General features: G+C 43.0%; 1 protein-coding gene across 1 annotated transcript in view; it reads right to left on the reverse strand.

The window, feature by feature from the left end:
* The window catches only part of PKD2L2 (polycystin 2 like 2, transient receptor potential cation channel), a 34,938-nt gene extending 17,009 nt beyond the window's left edge, over positions 1 to 17,929 (reverse strand). Inside the window, exons 1-10 of the mRNA XM_050961929.1 lie at positions 17,412 to 17,929; positions 14,821 to 15,421; positions 10,789 to 10,942; positions 8,110 to 8,211; positions 5,689 to 5,738; positions 4,907 to 5,042; positions 3,332 to 3,539; positions 1,342 to 1,507; positions 625 to 758; positions 1 to 89 (exon numbers count right to left, since the gene is read on the reverse strand). Of these exons, the coding sequence (XP_050817886.1) occupies positions 1 to 89; positions 625 to 758; positions 1,342 to 1,507; positions 3,332 to 3,539; positions 4,907 to 5,042; positions 5,689 to 5,738; positions 8,110 to 8,211; positions 10,789 to 10,942; positions 14,821 to 15,257 (1,476 nt within the window). The 5' untranslated portion in view covers positions 15,258 to 15,421; positions 17,412 to 17,929. The remainder of the gene's footprint in view (positions 90 to 624; positions 759 to 1,341; positions 1,508 to 3,331; positions 3,540 to 4,906; positions 5,043 to 5,688; positions 5,739 to 8,109; positions 8,212 to 10,788; positions 10,943 to 14,820; positions 15,422 to 17,411) is intronic.
* Between the last annotated feature and the right edge of the window lie 4,424 nt (positions 17,930 to 22,353).

Consider the following 22,353-nt stretch of genomic DNA (forward strand, 5'->3'; position numbering starts at 1 on the left):
CAGTCCTTTAGTATTGAATGCCAGGTATTTGCTAAAAGTCGGTCGAACCTTCAACTGCTTGGGGGTTGGCATTGGCTTGTATGTGTGAGCTGAAACAGACCAAGAGATGCCTCATTTGGCTACTGTGGATTGTTAAAGTCCCAAGAGAAGACGGAGCTGCAGCATGCCAGGTCAATTGTTAACTGTTGTTGTCCTATGCACAACTGAATAGGCCCTTGAGGGAGGGCTCACCTGTGAGCCCCAGCACTCAGACATTGAAGACTGATGGGGAAGTTGGAGGGGATCATAGTCTCCTCCCGCCCGCCTCCCTGTTGATACCAAGGGAATTGGGGATAATTAAAAACAAAAATGCACGGAGGGGGTGGTGACAGAATATTTGCAATTTGTGAAGTACCCATCCCCAGTGTATTTGGGTGCTCTGTTAATGGGAAAATTTCTTTGGCTGCCTTGAGTAGTTATTTATGGGGTATTGCGTGTCTGATAGTTTCTTTGGGAACATGTTCATCTTGTGCTTACAACTAGATTGGATCTTTGCTCAGATCCGTTCTGAATGAGGGGGAAGTCCCATTTTACCCATCATGTTAGCTCATAATACAAGTTCTAGTTTGACATTTATACACTTACTTGCAACATCCAGTCTGCAGTGGCATGTGGCCACTCCTGCCTCGTTGACTGCAGATACTGTGTACCAACCGGCATCTTTCTTATTAACGTTATGGATTAGGAGGCATATCTTTCCAGGATTATCATAGAACAAACTGAAAAATAATTTTTTTTTTGTTTTAAGTGCACAAGGGGCAAAGAAATAAGTTGACTTAAAGGATGACTTTCATGGGGGAAGACCCTAAAGAGCAATGAACAATTTTTGCAGGAGACTAGAGAGCAAAAGTGATCCTCTCCTGCCCCCCCAACCCCCCAAAAAAGTGCACTGGATTATACTCTCACCAAGTGTTGTTGCTATTCTTTGACTAGTTAATTAACAGCACCTACAGGCCCCAAATCAGGATCAGGGCTCCTTTGTGGGTGCTGTACAAACAGAGATAACCGCCAAACACATTACAATATTTTGATCTCAAATCTGTGCTTGTAAGTGAGCAAGTTGTACATTTTGGGTGTGTGTATTTACAAAGTAAGAGGTCAGAGGGAGCGCTCTTTCCTTGCACTCAAGCGAAATATCTTCACTCCCAGCCAACCCATTCACCATGTTTGTTGTTCACTAGTTACGGACACATCCAGCTGGTAAATGCATATGCTGCATCTTTAGAGACTGGATTATTTGTGTTTCATATACTGGCTATTTTTTTTCTGATACACCATTGGCCAGTTTATTAAGTCATATACCTTATTCGGTCTGTATTATATTGTAGCATTTCATTGTTTCTTTTCCAGTAAATCCGTGGTGTAGGGATGGCAGAAATCTGACATTCCAGTCTGGCTGAATCCCCTTCATAAACTCTTTTGCTTTGTGGTTTGAAGATAAAACTTGGAGCTTTCTGATGTTCCTTTGCTAAGTTATAAGAGAGAAGGTTGTAGTAGATTGCATGTTTAAAAAAAATACATAAAAATCAAAAGCTAAGGAATCCATCCATGGGTACACATGCTCCTGAATGGAGTCTCCTTGAAGGCCTTCTCTGGGACTCCAGGGGCATAAGGATGGTAGTAAGTGCATCATTTCTCAGGATCGGAGTTCAGCTGTCTTAGGACTTGTCTACATTAGGACGTTCATTAAAGTTAGTGTGAATTAACTGAAGCTGTGAAGTCAGTATGCATAAGTTAAAGGGCATTAAACCCCTGTGTGGATGTTTTCATTCAGAAGTAAAGAGACCTTCATTTGCTGGAGGATAAGTTTTGTTGTTTTGTTTGTTTTATATAAATAGGTGCTTTTGAAAATACCACCCAGCATCTGGTCACATGCCCCTTACACGTGGCTTTGACAATATACCCCTGCAAGTGTTTGAGTTTATCTCCACTTCCCAAAGTCTCTTTCCCGTAACATAAGCGCCCAAGCAGTAGGCACCAGGTAGTGCAGATTGAAAGGAAATGCACAGCTGATATAACTGGGAGGCAAACAGGCAAGGGAATTGTACCAGCTGTGAAAATGGCCCTGAAAGCAAATGAAGGCCCTGTGCATGCTATAGCTCGAATCATGCCAGCAACATCTGCGCTGGGAAAGAATTCATAAGCAAAATCCTTAAGTTTCCGAACAAAGTTGCTGCTTTCTGGTTTGTTGAAACTGTGGCTATATATATTACTCATCCAACAGTTTGTGATGTTAGAGGAGGATATCGGACAGTGTGTTTGAAGAATGGGCCACAGGGTGTTAAATAAGAGAACTTTTGCCCAGCAAGGAAATGTAGTAGTAAGGTGGGTTTCAACTCTTTGTTTTCTACTTCTGTGCAAGGAAGTAGGAAGTGGGTCATGCAATGGAACTAAACGGTGTTCAATTTTTGTTGAATATAAGTTGAATAGAAAAATATTAAGGTGTTATTTGGAAGACACAACGTAGGTGGAAACAGAGACAAAATTACTTTAAAAGCATTCTCAACCCCAGACAAATGAAGAAAGCAGTAATCCATGCTGACATAAAGAAGGCCACAGATCAATGCTCAGTGAGACTTTTTGCATGAATGAAGACTACTCATGTGAATAAGATTTTTCATGATTGGGGCTTAAGGGAGCCCAAATTGTCTTTGATTTAAATGGGGCTAGGATTTCACTCAATGAGAACTTTGCTGTTGCTTCAGCAGGGCTAAAATTTCACCACTTGTCTTGTCTGGAATGCACATTTGTCTTAGAGACAGAGATATCTTCTGAAAAATTAATCTCTTCGTTCAACATGTTCAAACAGTTATTAGTTTATAAATAACTTTAGAAAATGAGTGTGGTATGTATGATGTTCATATCTCTGTATGTTGTAAAATATATATAAATTTTACAGTTCCCATATACGAAACTGGTAAAATAAGCAGCCAAGGAGGAATTTTCAAGAGTTCTCAGCACTGGCTTAACTCTCTGCTCTCATTGAAGTCAATGGGAGTTTTAACATTGGCCTAGCTCTGCTCCCACTAGCATCAATGCTCAGAACTTTGGAAAAATCCCATCCCAAGTTGATCCATTTTTTCCAAGCCCCACATTTGGTATAAATAATTTTTCCATTGTCGTTCTTAAACCTGGAGATCTTGAAGTAGAAGAGTTCAAAGATAAAAGCAGACATCCTGATAAGTTTGTAAAGGTCTTTCAGACACAGGAAGAAAAGGCATTAGTAGACTTTTGGGCACACATAGTTGGAGAATAAAGATTTCCAGGTAGCCATCACAGCTATATATCTTACCAATTACATCCAGTTGTACTGTAAAGGAGGCTTCTCCAGCACGATTGGAGGCCACACATTCATATGTCCCTGCATCAGAGCCTCTGACCACTTCAAAAATGAGTGAGTAAAAGCCCTTTTCAGACACTATCATTTTATGAAAGTCATCTGGGTGGACCAACCTTCCATTTAAATACCATACCAGATCTGGAGCTGGTAGCCCACTGACCTGTGAAACAAGAAAAAAAACAAAAACCCACAACCATGAACAAACAATCTTAAACCATTATAGTACTGTAGTTATTAATGTTTAAATCTAAAACCATCTGTGCCCCTCCACTACAGAAAGTTTCATTAGCTTAGAGGACCAAGTCCAGGATTATACCCTTGGAAGTTCCAGCCAGGAGTGGTTTTCTTTGTAAATTATGATGTTTATAGAGTCGTCTAGTGGATTTGGAGACATGAACTTGAAGTGCTCACAGAAGGCTGTGTTGTTCCAAATGACCTGTGAAGTCCCATTTCAATCAGTGGGGTTCGTTGTGGGTGTGCATTCACAGGGGCAAGCCTACCATTTTATCTCAGAAGTCTCTGAGAGGGCCCTCAATAAGGCCACATTTTGAACCAGTTTTATCATCATTAAATACAGTGCTATAGTAATGGAATCTACTCAACTACAGCTACTTAATCTCCAAGATAGTTAGAGATTAAGAACAGCGTTTCATACTGAGGGCTCAGAGGTCATGTCAAACTCAGAGAAAGTTATTTCAAATTACTCTACTTGATGCTTCTTCCAGTTTTACATTTACAGAATCAGAAAACAACAAGTTAGGATCAGCACACAAAGCATTTACATTAAAAATTGCCTACAACACAAGAGCTAACTTTTCTTACCATAAAGTAATAGAGTTATTAGAAGAACTTTGTGGAAGTATAATTGTTATGCACATTTCACTTGAAACATTTTATTAAATACATTTAAACCTTTTTTTCTTCAAAAATAACCTTTTCTGTGAGCAGCTGCCTTCTATGCTCAGTCAAGGTGACATTTCTAGCTTCAAAGGGGACTTTTTAAGAGCTCTTAAGTGGCAGCTAGGCCTCAGTTCAGGAGTCTACTTGTATTTGGCACAATTAAGCACTTGGTTACATCATATTGAAGTCAATTAGGGCCCCTATTCAGCAAAGCATTTAAGCACCTGCTTACATGCCTTCCTGAATTAGGGCCCTAATTTGTGGCAGTAGCATTTAAAAAGTCCTCTTGCAGGATGGCCTTTCATATATTTATAGAGCATACTCAGCATTAGCCACAATCTCATAAATCCTAGTGTGAGTGGGAAGATATGGCTACAGTCAGTCAAATTTCAGGTTTTCTAGGACTAATGTGAAGTTTGCAAAACTTCTCTCCTTACTAAAACTTTTAAAGCTGTTTGGAATGGACACTGTACTTGCAGAGCCAGTAATATTAGACAAGTGGCTATCCAGTTCATAAGGACAAATGTCTCTGAGCTGCAGTGACAGCTATTTGTATTGCATGTAGTAATTACCAACAGGCAAATTAGTTTTAATTGTACTGAAAGATTGTATGAACATCTGTCTTACTTTGAAGTCAATCCTGCAAAATCGTCCCTCTTCAACAGTCATTTTGTCTTCAGGCACTTGGACAAAACGTGGTTGAAAAAACTTCTCCTGGATTGAGCCATGCTCCTTCCCCTCTCCTCTTGAAGATTGTCTGCTCCTATAATGTGCACATATACCGTTACTTACAACAAGGATATACACATGAACATGGACATGTTACCTTCATTAAAAAAAACAAAAACACACTTTAAAAAGGGGCTCTGGCTATATTAATAGATCCAAGGATGTTGTTATCCCTCCAAAGACAAAACAATAGGGTGGGTCCCCCCCTCAATTTCTATTTAGTGAATTATGGTCACCAACCAGCTATCTGACTAGCTTAGAATGTGTTGAATAGAAGAGCCCACATACATGCTTCACATAAAAAAGCAGCTATCTTTGGCCTCAGGTCTCAAAGCATTTGCAGCATGCCCAAAGATTCTTGCATCATATCCCATACCCAACAGTTATGCATTACATCACTACAGAGGTCTATGGTATACTTTCTAGAATCCCTAGCCTATTATTTGGCTTGAAGTATGTGGGTTATGAACCTACCTTTTGAAATTACTCCAATAACTGAAATAACTATCACCTGGATTATTCTACAAACTGAAGTTTAACTAAACTTTTATGCTGATGCCTATGAAAGAAAGTGAATGTAGCTGATTTAATAGTGCTCTTGCGCGCACGCACACAATGTGGATCAGAACTCACATCTGATAGAAACATTGAAAGTAGCTGGGTATAGATTAAAAAAATACCTGCTTTGTGGCGGAGGAACCTGTAGTCTTGTGTTTTCTGAATTCTGCTGCTTGGAAAAGCAAAAATTAAAATAAGTAGCAATGCAGAATTTACCAAGAGGTTGAACTGAAAACACATGTTGAATAAAGAGCAGTTTGCCTTTCAAAAGCCAGTCGTTGCAAGCACTTTAGGAGTCTTTATTATAAGCTATAAAGAGACTGACATCATGAGGCAATATGCTGACTTATTTTCATCCCAGAGTTCTGCCTTAGCTAGGAACAAATGCTAATAGTTTGGAACAGCTTTCTGTCACATTGCACAGGTGACTAGTGCAGTCAGTTCCTTTGGCTGAAAGTCTTTTGGCAAACCTATAACCTCTGTTGGAGGGGATTATTCCCAGTGGAATATTTGAAATGGGAGCTAGGTACAAGGCGTCCTTCAGTAAAGCAGGAATAGAAATGAAGTCACTTTGATACGGTGCTAGCAAGAACGCTTTGTTGCGCCTGCTCACAAATGGTACCAATACCCATGAACATGTGTTCAGCTGGAAAATATTTTCCTTGCTAGATCACAGCACCAGCTAAGCTTTCTGATAAGTCCCCATCAAGTTATTAGAAAAGTACCAGTACCCAGGATTGGCTCCTACTAGGACTTCTTTATTTTAGGGTTCTGAGGATGTTTAATACCAGCAAGTCAGAGAATTTCCACCATATTAGCCATGGAGCCAGTTAAATATAGGAACGACAATATAGAAAGCTCTCCTAGGTATTTGAGTGCCTATCACAATAGTAGTCAAGGAGTAAGACACTGATCTTGCACAGTGCTAAGTTTGTTAGTCCAATCCAGTGGTTTGCTTACATATGTGCTTGAAGTTAAGCACATAACCAGTCCCATTAAATTTAGTGGGTTACTCACAGCTTAACTTTAAGCCTGTGCTTAACTGTTTTACTACATTGGGCTATGCTGGTCAATACTGTGCAGGACTGAACCCTATATCCACACTCCATGCCCACTGGTTACAAATGCAAATGTCCTCCTTAATATGATTCATTTAAGATTTAGCTGTAAAGCATCAGTTTGGCCACCCTTTCTACAGACTGGCCTAAGTAGTAAAACAAATACTTGTGGTTGGATGAGTCACTGATAGGGGCATTTTGAGAACAATTTGAAGCAACGCATGAAATATCACCAAATTTGCTGTCATGACTTAACTTCCCCTGTCTGCTCTTTGTAGAGCATGCACCAGACTGCTGCAGAACTAGCTGAGCCAGGACTGATGCAATCAATCACTTTCTTGGTCTTTTGATCGGGAAGATGGGAACCAACACTGTAACATGCTTCTTCTCTACAACTATTGGGTGGGGGAATTAGTTTTATTACAAACATCTCATGATTTCTTCCCAAGTGTTTGAGCTTATGGTTTTTACTATGCATTGAAGTCTATAGAAGTTTTGCAATTGGACTTCTAATCTAATTTTTTCCAGTGAAACAGATATTTCAGCTGATATATTGCAGGTTACCCTAGTAACATACAGCAGAAGGCAATCTTTGGAAACTGGGATGGTTTCTCCTGGGTATGCAGATCCTGGGTGTCACACCATAGCCCTTTCTAGTAATCTGGACCAGAGAAATACTGAAGGTAATGTCTTATTGACCTGTTCTGTATGGTATAGCAGCCAATGGATATTGTTTGGGGGGTGCAGGCAAATCCAAAAATCTGATATGCTTTTTTAGCATCTTAGCTATACATCCCCAGTTATCTGTAGTACCCAATACAGAATCAACTTCTATAGTAGTATTATACACATTCTTCTATCTTCCCCTTCTGTTTTATTTCATGAGTTTTCTTCCTCCTTGTATTAACCGTGTATCCTAATGTCCATCCTAGCAGCTAGCGTTAATTATTTCATCTTTTGGACAGGATGTTTAAAAAAAAATCCAAAACCCAGATGCTGACCTCTTTTAGTCATGCCACTATTCATAACACTAGTTAATCCTGATGTCCTAGCCAAGTTCTAATTCAGACAGTTACATACTACTTACCTGAATCCCCCTGCTATTTAAATTGATTATTGTATTAGTCAGTCATCACTCCTGCCCAAAACAATCATGCAATGTTGCTGTGAAACAGCTGTTGTGTTCCTCCTCAGAGATGGAATTCCTATATATCCCTACCTGACGGATGATGTTGTAAGGATTAAAGCCCAGATTCTCCAAGGTCAATAGGCACCTAAATACCTCTGACTGGGCCTTAGTTAATATTCATATAGTGCTTTGAAATCCTCAGATGGAGGATGCTATACAGAACTTTATCATGTAGGTATCTTGATTTTTCCTTTTTTGTACTCCACAAAGAGACCTATTCCCCTACCCCATTCCAATACGAGTGACTGAAAATTTAAACAGACAATGGACACTAGTTTTGGACAGTTTTCATTTACCTGTGAGTTCTGCACATGTTCTTCATTTTGAGTTACAAGCACAGAAGCAGCATTTTCTGGTCCAAGCAGCCTGCGAGCCATTCTCTCTTCATAGGTTAGCCGCTGAAAGAAGGGCAGGAGAGCAAATCTGTCAAAAGGGGATTTACTATCACTTGAATTTTAGTTACAATTTCAGGTTACCCACAGTCAAGTTAGGGCACATTAATATGTCAAAAATTCATAGAGCTCCTGAAAGCAAAGTGTGGCTGCTGTATGCCTGTGGCTGTTCCAAAGGATCTGATGTCTTGGAATCTGCTGAGCTCACTCTCAATTGTATATAGTACCCAAATACGTATAGATCTAAACAGTCTTTTCATCAAGGCCTTGGAAATGCCATCTCTGGCCTCCCACTCCTCCTGTTCTTGCAGAGAACCTTCAAGAGGAGAATAGCCAGGGATGATTAATAACTATCCCTGACACTAACTGGGAGATCAGAACAAGTTTCCAGGGTCCCCTTACATTAGCACTAGGAGGCCTTTCCAAGCCCACCAGCTATGCATCTCTTTCAGGCACTAACTGTGTGGTAGATGCTAAAAACCTACACCCATCCACCATCCACCCTGGGAAGTGCTGCATGCTCTCTCTTGAGCAAGAGGAAATATAACTGGGTAAGGACTAAATTCTTTCATGGTAGGAGCAAACAGACTTTTGACACTGATGCATTTTACACCCAATTTGCACTGGGGTAAGTAAAAGCAGAATTTGGTTTGAACTTTGATAGCGTTTCCCTCCTACCCCCAGTTTAGAAGCCACATTAAAATAGAAATTAGGTCCATGACTGGCAGCCAGGCAGTAATGCTAATGCAGGTGTCAAGCTGTGCAGCGTTCATAGTCAGATGAAATGCTGCAAGATGCACTTCTGATAAGGAACATTCTTAGGTCAGATTGGGCCTATATTTAGGTTCTCTCTCTCTCTCCTCCCCCCCCCCCAATAGATTTGTAGTTTATATTTTAGATATATATGGCCTGCTCTCCCTCCCATTGAACGTCTATTGACTTCAATGAAAGCAGCATCCAGCCGTTACCAGCTAAGCTTTTACCAAGTCTCAGACCAATAGGAATGTTTCCACACCACATTAGAGCCAGCTCACTACAGGTTGGCTTGCTTCTTCCTTGGTGACACTGCACTTGGAGAGTGGGTTTTTTTAAAAAACACCTCTACAATTTGGATTTCATGGCCCAGGAGAGCTGCATTTCGAGCCTCTTGAACTTAGGCAAATGTGTGCCTGGGATGAAGAGACTTTTTACTAGGGTTACCATACGTCTGTATTTTCCTGGACATGTCCGGCTTTTTAGTTCTTAAATCGCCATCCAGGAGGAATTTTTAAATATCTAAAAATGTCCGGGAAAATATGGATGTATGGTAACCCTAGATGGGAGCTGCCGGAGCCACGGAGCGGGGCTTTCCGGCAGGTCCCTCTGGCTCCTAGGGTCAGGTTGGGGGGTGGGGGTGGCACGGAGGGCTCTCTGCCCACTGCTGGTGCCTGCAAGCCTCGCCCCCACAGCTCTGATTGGGAAGGAGGGAGCTACAGCCAATGGGAGCCACAGAGCTCGCGCTTGTGGCGGGCGCAGCATGTGGAGACCCCTCGACTGCCCCTAATCCTAGGAGCCCTGGGACCTGTGGCAGGAGGGGTGAGTAGGTGAGCGGGGCGGGAGGGTGAAGAGGTGAGGGGGGGAGCCAGTGGCTGGCTCGTGGGCAAGTGACGAGACAAGTGGTGGGCAGGGATGGTGAAGAGGCGGGCGGGGAGCCGGCGGCAGGCGGGGGGGTGGGTGTGAAAAGGCCAGCGGCAGGCAGCAGGGGTTGAAGAGGCGAGCAGCGAGGGAGCCAGCGGCAGGTGGGTGGGGTGAGGAGGCAAGCAGCAGCGAGCCAGTGGGGGTTCTTGGGGCAGACATGGGGGTTTCTGTAAGGGGAGTGAGGAGGTGAGTGGCAGGTGTGAGGAGGTGAGAGGTGGGTGAAGGACTGAGGAGGGATGCAGCAAGCCAGCGGCGGGCCAGGGGGTGAGGATGGGTGCAGTGGCAGGGCCAAGGATCTGGGGCAGAGTGGTGGTGGAGCGTGGGAGGAGCAGGGGTGGACTGTTGGCAGGGCCGACACCCCCCATGGAGTGTTCAGATATGGTAGCCCTACTTTTTACAGAAAATGGTTTCCTTTGAAATAGATACCCAGATGTTTGTGTTCTGGCAAACTAAATTTTCTTTAGACAATTCAGTTTCTTTTTAGTAAGCCAATACAAAGCACTGTGGGACGTTGTTAGATGCCCTCTAAAAGGGGCTTTAGGGAAGACTGAGACAGGATAGCAGCCACTTATCAGAGGGCAATTGGTGACTTTTACTTATCAATGTTACTAATTAAACATGACTGACTAGAATGATAAACTACAGCTGTAAACCAGGATAAACACACCCATGCAAAATTCTAAAGCTAAAGTTTCCCTGGGGCTTCTGGTCAACTGTGGCCATTGCGGTTATGACAGAAGTAGTTCCAGCCCCTCTTCTACAAACAGTTGCTTTCTAGGGGCTGACAAAGACGTAAACCAATATGTGATTAATTAAAGCAGATGGATATAAGTCTCTGAATTGCTAGAAGTCTTCTAATGAAATTCAGACTAAGTGGATTCTTTGCCCTAATAGATTCGCTCTTACCTGGTTGCCGTTATGAAGAAGGTTGTCTTTGCCTCGCAGTTTCCTTTCCAAGTCTTGAATGAGGGCTTCTTTTGTTCCTTGTATCTCTCGATCTGATGTCTTGTATGTTAGCTTGGTGCTAGCTTGTTTGGTATACATTGGCTTTGAGTAATTACTTTATACAAGAGACAGACAGAAAGTCACTCCTTTGAGCTAGCCTAGGTACGAGTTAGGATTGCATAAAATCTAGGTAGAGAATATATATAAATATTCAAATTTATATTTGCCCTTCATTAGCTATAATGTTGGCTATGAATCAGTTTGTAAAGTCTTGGGAGAGGTAAACTACTATACATGCCAAGTATTGTTACTGAGACACAGAGTTCAGGGAAAAGGGCCTGCATTAGGCCATGTCACCTGGTAGACAGCACAAGTACCAGACATGCATAAGTCACCCTTATCACCTGAACCACTGTGAGCAAGGCCTTTAACCCCTTCCTGCCCTTAAAAGCCATCAGGGGCCTCAAAGCTTCCTCCGTCTACCTGGGCAGAAGGGGAGCAAAAAGCAGGTAGAGACTCAGGCAGGCAATGCAGCAGGGATGAGGATTAGGCACACCAGTCATTGCACGCTTACCCCTCTCTGCAGCTGGAGCAGAGGGTCATCAGTGAATTCCCAAGGGGCTGGAGTTGTATGGCTCAGAAATAGTAATAGAAGGAATAAAGGGTTTTTTTTCAGGAGGAAGGGAGGTATGGAGTGAAGAGAGGGCAACCATTCTCCTCTGCTTGCCATGGGGCCCACCAGCCATGAGTGGATGTCAGTGGTGATAAGAGCAGGATTAACAGGTGCAGGGGCTGCTCAGCAGCTTTTACTCCAGTCCCGGGGGACCAGAGATGGGACATTGTAGGGTTGGGAGAAGAGTGACCCATAGATCCTTGGACTATGCAGGTTTACTTCTCCATGCGCCCCCTACCTCCAGCTGAAGGAATGATTAAGAAACAGAGGTTTGCATCATGTAGTTCCCCTCTGTTCCCCTCCCAGGGGTTTTGGAGGAGGGTCTGAAATAACCCCCAATATCAACTTCAAGAAAGGTTAAAAGCCTGACTTTGTATATTTCCAAAGGTAGGGGAGAAAACAAATTCATTCAAGTAAGGTATCTTCCTTCCCCAGGCCTTAGTAGGAACTTGGGCCATTCTTTTCTTGGGCTACAGTTTGATACCCAGCCATAGTCTGGGTTGCATGAGAGGGCTCAGGGATGGTGTCAGTTATGGCCAACTTTGTGTGTGTGGTAAGGACTATATGGTTATATTCCACCTAGTCATATGGTGGATGCACTGGTGCATTTTTACCACAACTCTTTCTGTAGGGTAACTCCACAGCTGGACAAGTGTTTTGGGGAGAAAAATCTGCATCTAGTGATCCTTCAAGTGACAACCAGATGAACAAATGTGCACACACGCAGCTGTGGTTGTGCCCTTTGTTTGAGTTCTCACTACCCAGGGTATTACTTAGATAAAATGTTGTGGTTCAGGGATACAGTACCCAAGGCTATGCAGAGCGCTCTCTGTCCCTTTTGGGAATATATCCTGCAAACTTCACTGAGGTGGGGTTTACCCACCTCCTTTGGGTAAGGATGCCCCATGAGCGAGGATTGCAGGATCAGACTGTTGGTAAAAGCTGAGATGATCTACATAAGCAATGTCCTTTTCTGGTCATTTCTTGCTAGAAGGCTTGGGTAGTGTATAGGAATGGGGTAGCATCCCTTGGAATAGTTTTGTGAGCTCGCTGGTGGTGCTTTAGTTGTAGAAGCAGACAGAATGCAACCAGAGCAGCAGTGTAAGTTGTAGCGGGGCCATGTATATTCTAACATGGGTATTTGAATCCCATCATGCCCCTATGTTTCCTTCATATTATGTTTGTTCCATAAAGAGCAAGACTCCCAACAGTTTATTTACAATGCAGACTATTCCAAATGCTCTTCTTCCCACACTGAGTACTTCCTAGTAGTCAGAGCAGGGGAATTGGAACCAGGATTTCAGATCTCTTCCTGATGCTCGACTATTTTGAAATAACTGCATGACCGTGGCAAGTTACTCAGTCTGTGTTCCTCAGTTTACCCACCTGTAAAATTATTGGGATAATAACGCTCCCCTGTTTCATGGGGAATTGAATTTACTTAAGATTTGTAAAGCATTTAGAGATCCACAGACAGATGACATAGTGGAGCTGCAAAGTATTCCGTTGTATAATTGTGGTTGTCACAGGCATGTATCTAATTATCACACATACTACTTCTAGTTCTGTTACGGAGAAGTATGGGGCTAGTTAGAATGACACCTAACCTAATTAATATTACCTACCCTTTATCAATCACACCACAGTTGTGCTTCAAGGAAGCTGGTATCCTTTTAATTTTCACGAATATGAGCATTTAATCCAACTTTCTGCCCAAAATAGCAAACAAAACACACTCCCCTCCATTATCCCTAATGCAGTTGCTAGGGCACATTCTTCCCTTGCTCTTCATATGAGCTCCCAGTGAGGTCACTGAGTGTCTTTCCATAGATCTCAAAGTGGCACTGAATCTGTGTGCCACATTAGGGCCGCCCAGAGGATTCCGGGGGCCTGGGGCCGTCGGCGGCAGGCGGCTCCGGTGGACCTCCCGCAGGCTGCCTGCGGAGGGTCTGCTGGTCCCGCGGCTCTGGTGGAGCATCCGCAGGTGTGCCTGCGGGAGGTCTACCGGAGCCGTGGGACCGGCAAGCGGCAGGGTGCCCCCTGCGCAATGAAATGTCTAGAGCTGGCCCTGTTTGGCGGCGGGGGGCCCCCGCCGCGGGTCTTCGGGGCACTTCGGCAGTGGGTCCCGGAACGGAAGGGCCCCCCACCGCCAAATTACCGCCGAAGACTGGGTTGCACTTCAGCAGCAGGTCCCGCTTCGGCGGTAATTCACTGGTGGGGGGTCCTTCTGCCCTGGAGCAGAAGGACCCCCCGCTGGCAAAGACCGGGAGTGGAAGAAGCTCCAGGGCCCGGCCCCGCAAGAGTTTTTCGGGCCCCCTGGAGCGAGTGAAGGACCCCGCTCCAGGGGCCCCGAAAAACTCGTGGGGGCCCCTGCGGGGCCTGGGGCAAATTGCCCCTCTTGCCCCCCCCCGGGCGGCGCTGTGCCACACATCAGGGAGGAGACGCTGGTCCTCGGTTTAAAGGGATAGAACTTTGAGAAGCTCTCAAGTCACTTACACCTCAGAATCATTGAAATGGGATTCCTGAAAAGTGTTACCAAGGGGCAGTTTCTCAATCTTTGGATACATAAAGTGAGAGGGAGTCAGGGGATACCTTGGTGTTTTGCTATGAAACATTAAAGCTCCTGCATGGGAGCGCTCTCACAAGGAGCTCTTTTAATACAGAATTCCTGTTTTCTGAAATTGAATGAAATCAGAGAATAATTTAATGTAGGCAATTTAAGATGAGTGTCCAACCCTTGCTTTGGCTGCCCTCATGGAATTCGTTTCCACCATAATAAAGTAGACTGCTCATCACCAGTCTGGTCTACGTTACAGACCTATATCTGTTTAACTACATCGCTCGGGGTGTGAAAAATCCACACCTCTTAACGACATAGTTATACCAACCTCCCTTCCACACCCCCTGCAGACCTCGCTGACATAGCTACCACCTCAGGATTAACTGTGGATTAACTGCACTGACAGGAGAGCACTCTCCCATCATCTTAGAGCATATTCATTAAAGTGCTATGGTGATGCTGCTGCGCTGATGCAGCATTTTAACTGTAGACTTGCTCTTGTGCTAACAAATGAATGCACAGTGGAGGGTTATGTAAAGAATTTGCAGTTTAGTTTCTAATTTACAGATACTTCTCTCAACCATGCCTGTGCGAGTAAGGCAAGTAGGATTAGGAGCCAATGAGAGTTTAGTCATTGGCTTCCTTGGGACCAGGATTTTACCCAATATATGGACATAGCTTGGTCAAAACTTGGAGCGGCACAAAACCTACACACAACCAAATCAAAGCATGGGAAAGTTAGAAGCCTGGACATACTTACTTAGATTCCACAGTAGAAAGAGCTTGGCTGTTATAATCAGACTGTGAGGGCAACACTGAGCAGAGGAATGCTGCAGGGGACTGGTTATGCATGGATGAAAGCCTTTGCCCAGATGAGGAGGTAGCAGGAGACTGTGCAGATGCAGGTGTGATGGGAAATGCAGACTCCTTATGGGAGCTATGGGAAGACGAGGAGAGAAAGATTGGGGAGCTCAGCGATGAAGACGAAGAAAACTTCTGCTCACTAGAGTTACGAGGCTGGATTAGAATTGATGACTGTTTGGTTTGACTGCTTGAAAACGCAGATGTCTTGGGTCCCGGAGGCTGCAGTTTCCCTTGACACGTATTCTGAGACTGGATAAAATGTTTTGGACGCTCGTAGTTAAACATGCTTGGTTGGTATACAGAGGACATGGATGGGAGATTACTGACACTCATAGGGGAGGTTTCGTGATAGTCCTGGCTTTTTGTAGGTGACAATGGGCTTTGTGGTGGCTGGTAAAAAATTAGATGATGGACCACAAAAACTTTCTTGGCTAGGTTCCTGGGTAGAATGGAATCCCTACCTCGATGGAAAGGGGCTGTCTTGATGTGGATTATTCCTTTAGGAAGACAATACAAATAACATAAATTGTACGTTACAATTTGAGTTGTAAGTATTGTGTAAAGAGCAGTCACTCAGATGCATGAGCATCATGCTCTTTGGATTGATTATTAAATATTAATAGATCTATAAACCGTGTCTGAAGTTTCTATTTTTAGCCATTCTAGAGCTATATGAACAATACATTTCTGATTATCATATGGAGTTCTACTCCCCCACTCAACCTTAACTTGTTGCTCACCACAGGTGTCTGCTCTGGAACAGCACGGTAAGTTCTGTCACAAAGTAATAGAGTTGCAATGATCACCTTGAAAACATGAATCAAGCATGACCTGATGGTGCTGCCTGCCTGAATCTGCAGGCATCCTGAAGTGATTACTCTAAGAGGTGTAAATTGCCACAGTCAGCTCAATCAAGGAACTGTGGTCTATATAATTCTGCCCCCAGGAATCTAGCATTTTTCCAGTATAGCACAGAATTCAGTATTTTGGCCATGAAATTCATCAATTCACTGCACTGCTAGTGAAGCATGAATTGGGGTCTGTATCAGATCACTAGAGTTTTGTTAACTCTAGTTTTGTTAACTAGTAGATTAATTCTTTTGTTTTATTAAAAAAAAAAACTTATCTTCTCAGAATTGTCATTATAGGACTATAGTCCTCACTTTAATGTCACTAAATTAAATTTTCCATACTTTGTATAATGCCTTATTGGAGACCAAAAATCAAATAATTTCTGAGCTCAAATTTTATGACCAATTCAGATTAGGTGTGTAAATATGAAACCTAGCGAAGGGAAATGTGTATTTCAGCCTTTTGCAATGTAATAGCAGTTTCCCTAGTTGAAGTAATCTGCAGAGATTTGTTAGTGAGCATTAATACTGAAGTTGCTGTGAGTGAATGCTAATTGAAAGCATGGCTGTAGTGAATGATGTTTGTCTTGCCAGATAGCACACAGACAGTACTGATTAAGGCAGAATATATAGCTAGATAAAGCACTGCTATAAGATGCAATAGGGCAAACAAGCTTAGAAGAAAGGGCCTTGATTATATTACATCTGTAAATTGCAGATGTCTAAACTATACCTCTTATCAGTTATAAAGAAGCAAATTTCATAAAAGTGAACCAAGCAAGTCGCGGAATTGTAAAAGGTGTTCTTAAATAGAGAACTATAAATCTACACAAGTTACATGTGCTAGAAAAAATTGCAGTCTTGTTCAACTGAGATCAGCTGTTTTGCTGCTCTTTCTCTCTCTATATATATACACACACAAGCACAGTATATTGTATTCCTTTCCTAGGAGAGCCCAAAGAAGGGTTCCATGAGGTCATAAATTCCCCTGGGGAAGAGATCATATTCTTAAGACATCTCTCCTATTTTAAACAAGAGGTAAAGTTTCCATTTCCTAGTGCTGTTTATCAGTGTAGTTGTAAATTAACCATAAGAGAAGAGGAATTTTCTCATTAAAAAGTCCCTAACGTTTCCCTTCTGCATATTCTTGGAATGTGAAACTAATTTCTAATTTCTGGATCATGTCCAAACTATTTTCTTGTTCACCAGTGCAACAAACTCAGTTAAAAACCAAGAATTCAGCAATTGTTACTGTAATATTTTACAGACCCATTTTATCCACTGTCCATTTACAACCCCTCCCAAAAAAAGTTCTAGAGAACTCTCCCAATACTGTACATAAGTAATTATGTAAATACATCTATTTAGTAAGGTCCATCCTAAACCTTCTCTTGTACTATGACTACACTTTACATTTCAGATCAAGTACATTTTCCTTACAAGTAATTCTGAGTTCACATCAAAAGACTTGTTTTTCTCAACGTTTTCCAGATGAACTTGCAAACTACAGTACAAACAGTATGTATTTGACTGAGCAATGTTATTCAGTGCATCACTTTTTTTTCTTTAATACAGATCAGACAGTACTGCTAATCAGAGATCTCAAATAAAAGTGACAGGTGAAAAAAATACTTACCTATAGAAGTTGTCACCTGGGTTGTAACCAATATTTTGCGGACGGGATAGTCATTCCCTGACACGGACTGTAATCGTAGTGGCACTCTGCTTAGTGTTATAAGACCAAGGACTCTTATCTGCTGCCAGATAATGACATCTGATGTACTCCCTTGTCCACCTAGCTATGCAAGCATATCAAAATAAGAGTCCCCAGCTTAAACACTATCAGTTGCACTTTAGTTAGGTTTCATGGAGTAAGCCCAGCTCTTTTCAGATGGCTGTGTTGCAAGAGGTCGTGTCTCTTTGCGGTCTGCTTATCAGTGATCTGCATCATATAGTACAAACACAGGTTAATACAGCTACATAGCCACTTGTTTGATTTTTTTTTTTTCCATCTCAGTCCAATTTTCTGAGACAGGGGACCTGTAATGACTTGGAATACTTCACAGGCTCTGCACTAGGCTGCCCGATCCTGCTGCTTGCTCTAGACAGGGCCGGCTTTAGGCCTATTCCACCAATTCCCCCGAATCAGGCCCCGCTCCTAAGAGGGCCCCGCACCCAGTGAGAATCCCTTCCCTGGCTAGAGGCGCCTTTTTACTTTTTACTCACCTGGCGGCGCTCTGGGTCTTCAGCAGCACTTCGGCGGTGGGTCCTTCACTTGTTCTGGGTCTTCGGCGGCACTTCGGCGGTGGGTCCTTCACTTGTTCTCGGTCTTTGGCGGCACTTCGGCAGTGGGTCCTTCAGTGCCGCCGAAGACCTGGAGCGAGTGGAGGACCCGCCGCCGAAGTTCCGCCAAAGACTTGGAGCACCGCCCGCTGAGTACAAGCCCCACGTGTTTTTTTACGTGTTTTTTTTTTAATCATCCCTGCCGGGGCCCCATCGAAACTGTTCTAATTGGGCCCCACACCTCCTAAAGCTGGCCCTGGCTCTAGCTTCTTGCATGGCTGCAAAGCACAGTGTTTCTTCCAGCTGAATATGGACCAGTGATGATGGGCTGTGATTGGAATTTCCCTCCAGGGGGCTTTGAGGATGGGGTGGGTGGGACAGTCCAGCAGGCAGAGGGTGGACACCAAGGCGATAGGAGACTTGTAAATATCTAGCACTGCTGCACTGGGATTGGAGGGAGATACATGATTCATTTTCCTTGTCTAGCTGAGCAGCCGCTTTATGCAGAGGGAACCCCTCCCCCTCCCGGACAAGCTGAGGGACTCTAATTCTGAAAGAGAGACCAGAAGCAGGAGTAGTGCAAGTGCTCAGATTTCAGTTCTGCCAATCTTGTCACAGCCCCCTTTGTTCCAGCACCTCCCTAGCATGCAATGTTCTTCCCTCCTTACCGCTGCAAACTCAGCGTGCCCCAGCGCCTGTTGTTAAAGACCCTGCAGTGCTGAAATACAGCGAGAGAAACAGCATTGTACGTAGCTACACACACACACACACACACACACAATGAGGGGCTGGACACTGGGGCAGCTCCTCAAACTGGGGGTACGCTTTCATCCAACTGGGCTGTAAATGGGGTTATTTACAAACTCTGCAAAGCACAGCAAGTGCTAGTTACAACAGCTGTCTGAGGTAGACAAGTAGGTTTCATTACCTCATTTTTAAGGAGGGAGGATCTATGACATTGTCTGCACCAGCAGTTTTTGGACACCTTATTCTATTATTCCCTTTCCTCAGTTCTCCCTACATCAGCTCTACAGAAAGCATTTTCATTATCCTGTTTAACCCAGTGGTTCTCAACCAGAGGCATGTTGTGTGCCCCCGAGGGGACACAGAGGTCTTGAATTCTTCCAGGCGGTACATCTAGATATTTACCTAGTTTTACAACAGGCTACGTAAAAAGCATTAGCAAAGTCAGTACAAACTAAAATTTCATACAGACGATGACTTGTTTTTACTGTATACTGACATCAGTACAATATTTATATTCCAGTTGATTTATTTTATATGGTAAAAATGAAAAAGCAAGCAATTTTTCAGTAATAGTGTGCTGTGACACTTCTGTTTTTTTATGTCTGAGTTTGTAAGCAAGTAGTTTAAGGTGAAAACTTGGGGGTACACAAGAAAAATCAGACTCCTGAAAGGGTGCAGTAGTCTGGAAAGTCTGAGTACCACTGGCATAACCCTACTCAGAGGGCATTTGAAATCATACAGTGGTAAAAATACCTGTGTCTGGTCAACACAAGTTCTTGGACCACAACGAGTCCCTTGATCTACAATGGTGGAGACAGTCTGAAAATCCTGTTGACAAGGCCATTGACGTTAAGTGATATATACTCAAGGGCACGTAGCAAGCCAGACTGAGAAGCAGAGATAGAACTTGAGAGTTCCTTGCTTAGCCCATTAGACAACACTGCCCACTTTAAAAGAAGAATTGCTATACCATCTATTGTTGCTTTCTCAGTTAAATGCTCTGTGTTATTTAGCTGTGTCACTAACCTCCCAGGGTCCAGGAGGAGCCAATTCTTTACCCTAACGTGGGTGGATCATATCCACCCCTGCCAGAGACCAGAGTGCTCTGTCTCTCTTTTATTTACATGTTAGCAACACTTTTATAACTTGTCCTGCTAATATAGTGTCAGTGGATTTATGTCTACAGATGTACAGCAATATAAAATGCATGTAACCTCTAGATTTCCCTCCCAATCACTTTTTTGTTGTCTTTTTGGCACTAAGAAAAGGAGCCAGCTTTAAGGTGCATTCACACCTAGAGCCCATTTTTTAATGATCCCTCTGTTGGGTGAACAAATTCTTCATAGTAAGTGTTAATTATGTGCTAATTTACTTAAATTCTTCATGATGAGAGTGATTATGGAAGGAAATACGCTGCAGCGAAAACCAAGATTCCACACTTGTAAATAGGAACTGCTGTGTAGTGTGATCATCAGGCTTGTAGAAAGTTGAGTGTGTTAAAGGTCCCATTCTGTGCTTAGCTAGGCAGGATGGGCTCCCATTGACTTCAATAAGAGTCTAGCATGCTTATCTCAGAACAGAATTTGGTTGCAAGGCATCAATTTAGAAGCAGCTTTGTATATCTAAGAGGCTGCTAAATACAGCTAGGAGTGGGTTGGGAGAAGTGGAAGGAATGCAGAAGGTGGAAATCAAAGGTAGAAAGTGGTTTAAAAGAACTGTTGGTTCATTTTTTTTTTTTTAAGAAGAGACACAGTCTACCCAATACAAATTATGAATTTTTAAGCTTGTTGTAACTAACAGCTAAGGTTTCCCTAAACAAAGAACATTAGAGAAGGCCTGTCTCTTCAGTTTAACTTGTATATTTGATTGCACCCAGTCTGTATCTAGTCAGTTTCTGAGGATCTTTACACAGCAGCAGAGGGAGGAGGAAAAAAATAGAAAGATGTTCTTGTAAAGACAGAAACTGGCCGGTAGACTTAAAAGCAGATCTAGTGCCTCAAAAATCTTATTTAAATGAACTAGATTTGACAGTGTCATTTTAACACTCAAAGCTCAGCAGTTTTCATGCTTTTTTTTCCCTGGGGAGCAGAGAAGAGGAAGCTAGTAAGCTTGGAGGCTTAAAGGCTTCAGAAGATGGCTGGCCGCTAGTGTCTGTTTTCTGGCATTATTTACTGTATGTTTGTTTTTGTAGGAGTGACACTATTGCTAACGGGTAGTTCTGAGAAGAACAAGGACATGGAATTGGCTGCCTTGTTCCTTCCCAGGAACGGGCTTGTATTCTGCCATTACACCTGTCTCCACCTTCTCTTTCTGGTGAGTCTCCACTGACGCTGTTGCTTCCATGTATTTAAGGCTGTTTCTACAACTTTATAGCCTATATCCCAAGAGAGCTAGCTACCATGTAGCAAGTCATTAGGGGCGTGATCATACAAACATTTGAATATAGCTAGTTTTATGGGTGTCAGTGGTAGTATTCAGAGACTTGGGTAGAACATGTGGTCATGTTTCCAGAATCATACCCAAAACACTGGATTTTTAAAGGTATTTAGAAGCCCAAAGATACAAATAGGAGCCTAGTGGGATTTTCAGAAGTGGCATGGGAAAGATGGGGTGGGGGTGGGTGGGCTATCTTTAGGCACCTAAATGCCTTTAAAAATCAGGCCCTAAGCTACTGCCATTCCCGTGAGAGACTTTCATTGGTGCTGCAATTCTAGACATCGGTTGTCTTATGTGAAATAAGACAGGCTTTTAAACTAGATCGCACTTTGGTTGCATTTTATGTAACATTTTATAAAGGCCTCTATCAGAATTTATAAATCAAATAAACTAGAACTTTAAAAAAAAATCTAAATAATACTCACTTCCCCTGGGATTAGTTAGAACAAAGCCAAAAGAGAGACTACACAAAATTGAACTTTTTACTGGAAATGTTGAAGTCCAAACTTCCTACCTCCTGTGACCAATCTGGAAAGAGGATGGAGAAACTGACTTGTCTCCTTGGGCTAAGATAGAAAATGTCTCCCTCTTAGAAAGAAGAGGGACAGTGAAAGCTTTATAGGGACTTCCCTGTCTGGTGGTGTCAGATGATTGGTTGTAACAGCCTGCCTTGATTTGAAATCATCCGCATGTAAAAAGTACAAGTAACACACTATTAGATACACCCCCCTGCCCTATTGCTGCTAGACGCTCCTCTTTAGGTGTTTAGAATAGTTATAGGAGCCTGAGTTGACCACGCAACATAGTATTCACATGTCTGGGTTTAGTTTCTCATATTTGATGGCTTCAGTAATTAAGGCACATTCACAACTTGGAGGAGACTGCAGGAACTGCCTCTTCATAAGTTACAAAGCTGAATTCTGTCAAGGTATATTGTAATCAAGCTGATTTATCTAGGGCCGCCACGCTGACTTCAATTACGGCTTCGATTCTGCCATAAACAGATTTCAATAGGTAGAGACCCATTGATGTTATGGGCACAGGAATCTGCCTGTGTGGAGTTCATCGCATGTTCAGGCCTGAGTTAACTAATTCATTGGCCATGGTTGATG

The sequence above is a fragment of the Gopherus flavomarginatus genome, chromosome 7, assembly GCF_025201925.1.
Source record: "Gopherus flavomarginatus isolate rGopFla2 chromosome 7, rGopFla2.mat.asm, whole genome shotgun sequence".
NCBI lineage: Eukaryota > Metazoa > Chordata > Testudines > Testudinidae > Gopherus > Gopherus flavomarginatus.